The sequence below is a fragment of the Poromitra crassiceps genome, assembly GCF_964638095.1.
Source record: "Poromitra crassiceps genome assembly, chromosome: 2".
Classification (NCBI taxonomy): Eukaryota; Metazoa; Chordata; class Actinopteri; order Beryciformes; family Melamphaidae; genus Poromitra; species Poromitra crassiceps.
The window spans coordinates 49,849,919-49,859,420 of NC_139624.1; the positions used below are offsets into that span (position 1 = coordinate 49,849,919).

Consider the following 9,502-nt stretch of genomic DNA (forward strand, 5'->3'; position numbering starts at 1 on the left):
CATAGGCTTGTGTTAACCCACAGACCTTATTTCATGCATTTAACCGAAATCCCCATTCTAAAATCTCATTCACTTTTCCCCTTACGAACCAACATGGCGGCAATTTCTGGCTAAGCCTACAAAAAACCGTCATCCCTGCGGTATTCTGAGATAAAACAAGAACAATGTTAGCCTGGTATCCAGCCCCATATGAATCACATGTCATCTCTCTTCATATGGGTCTGGATTCTGGAACCACACCCATCCACTGCGTTTATTCAGGACAGATACTGTCCGTGTCCGGGACACCTAATTGGCTGGTCGATGCGGTGGGACCTTATTAATAATTAATCTAACGTTACCGATAATGCATTACAGAATGACACACCTGTATGTTAATAGCTAAGCTAGCTAGCTGTTAGCATGTTCATTATGTGGCAGTAAAACGCCACGCTCTTTCCATAAAGCCCACCAGCTTTGATATCTGTTGGCAAGTTGTTGATATTTATAACAATATCGTGGCTCTAAAATAACATTTTTATCGACACGGGCAGACTGTCATAGCGGCTGTTTCCGGTAACTGAGTCCGGTATTGGACCAGACAAAGAGTTTAACAAAGTGAGAACAGACACACAGAGAGAACAGCACTGCTGTCATTGGGGTGCAGTGGAATAATTGGTGGAACAAGGTATTACCTTCAGTTCTTATCAATTTAAGACAGCAGCCAATCATTTGTGGCAGAAAAATACGTCACTGAATCAGTGGCAGATAGCAGAGCGTCTAGACCCTAATGAAGGATTCATTCATTGGGGCTGGTTACCAGACTAGAAGAATGTAGTGTGCATGAGAAAATGAGATGGTAAACTTTGAACCTTTGACCCTGTGCTGTCAGGTACTTCCTCAGATGATGGAGTTCTGCCACCAGATCCTGATGGACCCCTCTGCTGACCCTCGCAGGAAGGACGGGGCGCTGCACTGCATCGGCGCTCTGGCTGAGCTCTTATTGAAGGCAAGTACATTCCTGTGTGTGCGTGTGTAACTGTAGCTGTGACAGCACAACATTTCAGAGGGAAAGTTTTTAGTTTATTTGACCATACTAAACACACAAAAAGGATGAAAACCATATTACATCATCAAAGATGAAACCAAAATGTATTTCCGATTCTGGTTCTTGGTATAGCAAAGTGTGAACAGACAATCTGGAGGTTGCAGCGCTGTAAACACAATCTCATAAAACCGATACAATAAATACACAGATACAGTTCAGTTCAAAACAAATGATCATACTCATTCTACACTGTATAAAACAAACAAAAAAAGTTATAATTTCACAATCAGAGACTCCCTAAAAACCTTTGATAAGACTTAAAGCCCCATTCAGCAACTTTTCCAAGTTTTGCTATTGGGGAAACTGTGCCCTCTGGGTGCAATAGCATCAGTATCGATATCACCGTTCAAAGTCAACAAAACACAGCGCCAGAAAGCTCTATGTACATGTTGTGACATTGGGCACTCACCACGTGATGAAATAATAATCCATAGTTACATGAAACGTCATTTTCGTAGCAAATCCGCACCGAGTTACTTCCTTGTTTTACTGAACACAGCGCTTCAGCTGTACAGCGCATCCGCAGTATGTGCCTCCAGGCTGCCTCCAGGACGCAGGCATGAAATTGCTTAGTCCCAGGAGAGGCCTTTGGAGGGCGGTGTGTGACCAATAGAGGTGACATTCTCTCTGTTATAAGTCACTGTACCATCTCCAATGACTAAAAAGCTGTTATATTAAGGTGAAAAAAATGCTTATTGGAGCTTTAAAGACTCTTCTTAGACCATATACTACCAGAGAGCCTTGACTTGTGGCTGTGTTTTGTCTGTCGTTGGACAGTGTTTTGTGTGTCATTGGACTGGGTTGTGTCTGTTCTGTCTACAGAAGCGGATGTACAGGGAACAGATGGAGCTGATGCTGCAGAACTACGTCTTCCCCTTACTCAACTCTCCTCTGGGTTACCTGCGAGCCAGGGTGAGTGAGCCCTCCCGTCCTGTCCATCCAACATACCGTCTTTGTTTTGTTTTGTCTTGTCCTCACACAGGTACAAGATAAACTGCTGTGCAGTGGAAATTATTTTGGTGCAGCATGATGTAGTGGATCCAATAGCTCTGCTGCTGCATATATGGATTTGTATTGTATATAATTTAAATAAGTAGACACCAAACAACTCACCCCTTTTTTTTACATGCATACTTACCTCAAATTATCTTACAAGGTGCGTAGTGGAATAGAGTGTAAGGGTGCAACCAAACATGAAAACTCTAATCATCATAGAGTAGATTAAATGATGACTTGATGCATTGTTTTTTTTTATTGTATTATTTTGTGAATGGTTGATTTAATTGATTTAATTCAAAGACAATTGCATTTACTTCAAGTGTATAAAAATCTTAATGTCCTCACTGTCCACTGTGACCTTCTTGCCAAGTTTGAAGCACTTTGTAGCACAAGGTGTCCGTTTGTAGCATGAGAGGATAGACCAATCAGGATAGACCAAACCTGCACCGCTTACTTCAGTGATTACACTCCCCCCCACACACACACACACACACCGCCGCCACCAACACTCTCTTCCTTACTCATGTAAAGTATGTGGATGTTTGGTTTATTATTATTTTTACTTTACTTACATTTTCAGATTTCCCCCCATTTTCTCCCAAATTGTATTTGGCCAATTTCCCCCTCCTGCCCCGGTCGCTGCTCCACCCCCTCTGTCGATCTGGGGAGAGCCGTAGACTACCACCATGCTTGCCAGCCGCGATGTTTGGTTTATTGATATTCTGTCAGAAGGAAAGTGATGCACATAACTTTTAACATCTAACTTTTCAATTTATCATTCACTATATCTAAAGTCTACTAAAATGTTAGGATTTTTATTTGTCAGCCGTTGACTTGATGAAAATGAATGCACTCTTAGGCAGCCAGGTAATTATATAAATATATTACTCTTCTGACATGTTTCAATGTCGCTTAAATATCAATCTATCAGTATGGCAAAGTTGTTTCACCAGGGGGCGCCAGTGCCACACTGCAACTGTTTGTTCCAAAAGCGATTCACCATCTGAAATCAGTGACACTGCCTCTTAACTAGATGATAGATGATAGTACATTAAGCCGTTGATTGACTAAATCATGAAACAGACTGCATCCTATTCGTGATGCTGAACCAAAATGGGAATGTCGGAGCATGTTAGAAAAAATATTTCTTTTATTACTGATTGAGCCTTTTTAAACAAGAGGTTGTGTACTTGAAAGATCCCTTTAATTGGTGTTGAATACAATGGGCCTTTTTCACAGCCACCATTTTGTGTCTAAAAGGCAGGATAAACACAGGTGCAACCAACTCACTAATTAGGGCCCCAGCACTGGAACACCTAAATGGACTGGAAGTTGGAAACCCTAATTAATGTTTTGGTGCACCTATATTACTTCCTGCCTTTTAGACACAAAATTGCTGCTATGGAAAAGGCCTATGTAGGGGGCTCAGAGAAAAGCTCCTGGCCATTTGCATGTTATTTGTACAGTGTGAGATTTGTTAGTGTGTGTAATCGCCTCCTGTGGCTCTTCTCCCTGCAGTCCTGCTGGGTGGTCCATTCAGTCAATGTGAGTCAGTGCTTTACCCCCTTTAGCATCACAGATGTCCTGATCTACTCTGACTCATGCATCATGCTTAAAGGAATAGTCCACCCAAAAATGGAAATCCATTTTTAGTCCAGATAGCACACAAGCAAGTTGCCAGTACAACTTCACCAATGGGGACCAGTTCTTCACAGCTCCAAGAGAAAAACAGCCAAACAATCAAACTATGGAAAGACCTATACACCATTATTTGTTGCAAATCAATCAGCTGTAGTTAAGAGATTTGCACTAAATAATGGTGTAAATAAATATAGGTCTTTTTGGAACTGTGAAGAACTGGTCCCCACTGAGGTCAGTTGTTTTGTAGAAGGCTGCTATGGAGCTGTGCTCGCAACGTCCCTGTGTGTTATATGGGCAAACCTCACCTGGCATGAGGGTGAGTAGATGATGACAGGATTTTCATTTTTGGGTGAATTATTCCTTTAACACAGTAGTTCTCAAACCTTTTCATGGACTCCTAAACTGACCCAAATTAGACCACGGACCCCCATTTGATAGGATTTTGTCCCAGAGCCCTCATCTGCTAAGAGTTTTGCTTTAAATGTTTTATTACAGAAAGTGCCTGAAACTCATGACCAAAATAGTCCTACATTCTGTTATGTATAGATGGCATTATAGTGATGGCATTATAGTGGCATTATAGTGAAAATAGTGAAAATTATAGTGAAAATAAATGTCCCCCCTTTTTGCTGGGGACCCCCTGGAACGCCCTCAAGGGCCCCTGGGGGTCCCCGGACCCCACTTTGAGAACCACTGCTTTAACGCACGTGTGCGCACACACACACACACACACACAGTGGGAAGTAACTTACAGCGGTGGCGGGAGATTTGACGATGGCCTGAAATCAGTTGGAGCCGGCTACTGAAAGCAATCCCAGGTGTTTTTGCTGATGTGTGGCTCTTGGCTGTGCGTTCCCCGTGCAGTCGTGCTGGGTTCTCCACTGCTTCAGCCCGCTGCGCTTCCATGACGAGCGGGTGCTGAGGAACGCCGTGGAGCTGGTCAAACAGGACCTGATCGCCGACAAGGAGATGCCGGTCAAAGTGGAGGCAGCCATCGCTCTGCAGACACTCGTCAGCAACCAGGAGCAAGGTCTGTGTGGAGGATCGCTGTGTGGACTAGCACACCTGCTTTGATCATAATTCATCAATCTTTATTGCCACTTTTAATAACAAAGATGTGGGAAATGAGGGTGTAGAGAAGGGAAACGTGATGTCAAAAGGTTTTGGGTTTGTTACAAAAATAAAGAGAGGGAGGCCACTTCTAATGCAAAAAGCAAGCAAACTACTTTTGCTTACTACTACTCAAGCAACTACTTTTTCAAGTACAGTTGCAAAAGTGAAAATGTGTAAAGTAAATATGTAGTGCATGAACACTTTAGCACAGCGGTTCCCAACCTTTTACCACTCATGGCCCACTTAAAAATCTCAAAAATGCCCGCAGCCCACATCTGACCGTAAACTGTACGGAGGCCAAATAATGTGTTAACAATAAAAGGAGCTGTCCATCAGCACCACACAGAAATGAGAAACTAAAAGTGAGGTGCTGTCTGCAATAGGCTGATTAACAAATAATAGATTACAAATTAAATAACAGTATCATTGATTCACCAATGGAGAAATGCATTCTCATGCATAATAATAATAATAATGGCCCCGGCCCCATGTTAGGAATGGCTGCTTTAGCACATCAGCATTTCTAGTGGATACACGCCTCCATGAATTGCTGTTGTTTTGCCAGTTTTAATTCTTATTTGAGTTTTTGCTCATTTTCTACATTTTCAATTCCTTTAATGTTAATTGTGACAGTTTTTACATGTATACACCATGATGAGATATTTTTCAATTGGTTTTGCCAAACCTCTATGGCGCATTCAGTCAGATTCAATTCCTAACGACATAGAAAACAACTGGAGATGTGTAATTCAGTTGCTAAAGGTAATCTATCACTGTGAATTAGAAGACAATCGTGTTTTCAAATCTGCATCAGAAAACTAGAACTTCAACTTTAAAAAAAAAAATCCTGTGTGTGTGTGTGTGTGTGTGTGTGTGTGTGTGTGTGTGTGTGTGTGTAGCCAAGCTGTACATCAGGCCGTACATTCGGCCGGTTATGCAGGAGCTGCTGCACGTGGTTAAAGAGACGGAGAACGACGACCTGACCAACGTCATTCAGAAGATGATCTGCGAGTACAACCAGGAAGTGGCTGCCATCGCTGTGGACATGACCCAGAACCTGGTAGGAATTCACTGTCTTTGTCCTTCTACCTGCTTGTCTCTCTGTCAGGCTGTTTAAAGCCCCCCTCCATTCAGTTGTTCTACCCATATAACTGTTGGTGTTCTATTTCATCATCATCATCTCAACCGCTTATCCGGGATCGGGTCGCAGAGGTAGCAGTTCCAGCAGGGGACCCCAAACTTCCCTTTCCCCGGCCACATTAACCAGCTCTGACTGGGCGTTCCCAGGCCAGCATGGAGATATCATCTCTCCACCTAGCCCTCGGTCTGCCCCGTGGTCTCCTCCCAGCTGGACGTGCCTGGAACACCTCCCTAGGGAGGTGCCCAGGTGGCATCCTTACTAGATGCCCGAACCACCTTGACTGGCTCCTTTCTATGCGAAGGATCAGCGGCTCTACTCCGAGTCCCTCATGGATGACTGAGCTTCTCACTTTGTCCCTAAGGGAGATGCCGGCCACCCTCCTGAGAAAACCCATTTCGGCTGCTTGTATCCGTGATCTTGTTCTTTCGGTCATGACCCATCCTTCATGACCATAGGTGAAGGTAAGAACGAAGATCGACCGGTAGATCGAGAACTTTGCCTTCTGCTTCAGCTTTGTTTACGTCACAACGGTGCGGTAAAGTGAATGTGGAAAGTTCTAAAAACTGCTGTAGAGTCGACAGGCACATCATCTGATTCTGCACCAAAGATCTTACATTGATAAGAAGAACTGCAACATCATCTCTGTAGCGCTGTTGTCCAAAAAGCAGAACAGCTTCGTCTCTTGCCTTCAGTACTCTTTGTCTGCTCTACAGCCGGGAACCGGCGTAACATTAGCTTAGCTGCAAGCCGCATTATTGCTTATAGCACAACAACCGGCCAACGGATTTCAAAGCTGATGGGCTTATTGGAAAGAGCGGGACTTGAAATAGTTAACAAGTGGAAGGTTTGGTCACTCAATGGCGAGCAACAGACAGTGGGATTAGCTAACGTAGCTAACACTTTTGAAACATTTTCTGAAAATCGTGTTTAAAAAAAACACACCTTTCAAAAGTCATAAAAGTGGTCCATGTTTGTGAAGGTTATCCTGCTGTACACAAAATTACCACTCCCATAAACGTTTGTTAACCACAGACCTTATTTCATGCATTTAACCGAATTCCCTATTCTAATTAACTTTTCCCGTAACGAACCGAAGTCCTACTTCCGGACCTGCGGTACTCTATGTGCGCTTGAAGCCAAAGGTGGAGACCAAAAAACATACAATTATCACTTTTTTCTAAACAAGGAGCATCCAAGTAACCTGACGCTACAGTAACTCGATCTTGGAAACCGGTTAAAAAGGGCTAACCTTGCAAGGCAGCTGGATTCACGTAAACAAATACTTGTCAGGTGATTGGATGAACCATCTGTCTATCACCGGTGTCGATCACATGCTAAAACCTCAACCGCTGATTCAAACCAATAAATTGGAGCGTGGCAAGATGTATTTGTCGCGTGATCATGATCTCGTTCTCGCACGAATCAAGCTGCTTCGCAAGGAGGATCCAAGAGTGTCAAACATGAAGTATTTATCTATTTTTCAGAGATGCCACCCTTTTTAACGTGGATCATTTACTAGACTTTAAATCTGTAGGATCTTGCCATCTTTGTTTCTTTGTTTTGGTTTTTAAATTGGTCTTAAACTCATCTCCAGGTAGCATTAAAAAGATCTTCTACAACAGCATGAGTGAATACTGGATTCTGATTGGCTAGCAACAGTGGTAAATAGGCCAACAATCTACAGTTCGGCTCCAACCGCAGTATCACTCCGCTCCCTGATGCTGACTCCGCTCCCTGTGCTGACTCCGCCCACTGTTAGCCTGTCAGTCTGCAAATCTCTAACAAGGAGATGGCCGATCTCTAACAAGGAAATGTCCGATTTCGTAGTAACGTTTGATTTACTGGGTGGATTGAGTTTTGAGCAGTGGTTAGATGAAGATGAAGGTGAAGTGAACAAAGAACGACATGGTGAAATTGGGGAGAGAGAACTGGCTGAGCTTGAGTTGTCACGAGTTCGGACTAGCGGGAGGTCGGACTAGCGCCCGGACCCCAAACCTGGGACTGTCAAACAAACAAACGCCCTCTGCCGTCACCAGATATCAACACACCACCACCAAAACGGGCTGCTTTAGATAACTGTTTAAATAACTGTACTTTTACAGGCAATGTATCAATAACTGTGAATCCCGTTAAGGAATAGGTTAGTTGTTTTTTGGCTCAAAGGCAACTAAATGTTTAGTGCAATCATTGATCTTGTGTATGGAACTATATTCTGTGGCGGAAGGATAAATGTATTCTGAAACCAGTAATGATTGTAAATAAATGAATTGGATGTTACAATTGTGTATTTTTTATATTATTTGGTAGCTGTTGTAGAAAACAAATTTACCACTCGAGGTCGGGGATTGTGGCCACATTTACCACTGGTACAGGGTTTATAGCACTTGGCTTCGCCTCGTGCCACAACCCTGTACCAGTGGTAAATGTGGCCACAACCCCCTTCCTCTCGTGGTAAATTTGTTAATTTGAAAAGTCTTAACTTTAGCTTTCTGTAACCTAAGATACTCTGTGTTAATATCTCTGTTTCTGTGTGTAACCTGTGTGTTGTCCAGGCTGAGATATTCACTAAGGTGCTGCAGAGTGAGGAGTACGAGGAGAACGAGGATAAGACGGTCATGGCTCTGGGCATCCTCAGCACCATCGACACCATCCTCACTGTCATGGAGGACCACAAGGAGGTTGGTCACACACACACACACTAGAGCTGGGCTCGGACCACATTTTTCTGTCCGAAGCGGTACCGAGCCCGAGACAGTATTAGTCAAGCCCGGCCCGAGTTCTACAGGCGGTGGGCCCTATCTTCCCCCTGGCCTTAAAATAGCGTTTAACGCCAGGCCAAGCGCTATTTAGTGGGCGTGGTCAGCGCAGTCCCTATTTTCCCCTCGGCGCTACACCCGGGGTTAACCACTTAACCACGCCTTTTAAGCGTAGAATTATGCACAACTCTGGTCATTGGTGAACTGCAGTTATGCTATGACATTCTTCCTTTCCAAGCTCCGATCCACTCGATCCAGTCCGGGTTGCGTTAACAGGCTTAGTTTTATAACTTGTAGGCTACCTGCTGTTCCTGCACATCACAGCACAGGCTAAATGATGCAACATAAATATAACCTACATTATGTAACGTCATGGCATAAATGTGTTTTTATTGAAAAAGTACGTGTCAAGTAAACTAAGTCTTGTTGGAGCGGTACAACCGTGTTACGGTTGTCACTCGTCTATATCACGTTGTATTTGCAACGGATATATATGCCACCTGGATTACATGTATGTTTCACATAGGGTTGTGTTTTGATTTTTGTCCAATATTGAAATGTTCTAGAATTGCATGTTGTGTTAACATAAAATTTATGTTAACACAACATGCAATTCTAGAACAACACACTACAGTAACTGAACAATGTGATCGAGCCCGGTCCAACACCGAACATCATGTACACGTACACACAGAATTCACAGTAAATTCCATAGCAGAACGTTCTGTCAGAATATTGTAATGGGATATTTGCTGCTCTAATATT

General features: G+C 43.3%; 1 protein-coding gene across 6 annotated transcripts in view; it reads left to right on the forward strand.

Annotated features, from left to right (window-relative positions):
• ipo8 (importin 8) overlaps positions 1-9,502 on the forward strand; it is a gene marked incomplete at its 3' end in the record, with an annotated part of 104,603 nt that overhangs the window by 44,562 nt on the left and 50,539 nt on the right. For 4 of the 6 annotated variants that reach the window (XM_083657933.1, XM_083657934.1, XM_083657932.1 and 1 more), the window contains 6 exons: positions 872-988; positions 1,910-1,999; positions 3,605-3,631; positions 4,592-4,757; positions 5,740-5,900; positions 8,534-8,659. In XM_083657933.1, coding sequence (XP_083514059.1) covers positions 872-988; positions 1,910-1,999; positions 3,605-3,631; positions 4,592-4,757; positions 5,740-5,900; positions 8,534-8,659 — 687 coding nt within the window. The remainder of the gene's footprint in view (positions 1-871; positions 989-1,909; positions 2,000-3,604; positions 3,632-4,591; positions 4,758-5,739; positions 5,901-8,533; positions 8,660-9,502) is intronic. The other 2 variants (XM_083657936.1, XM_083657935.1) reach the window with 1 other exon arrangement.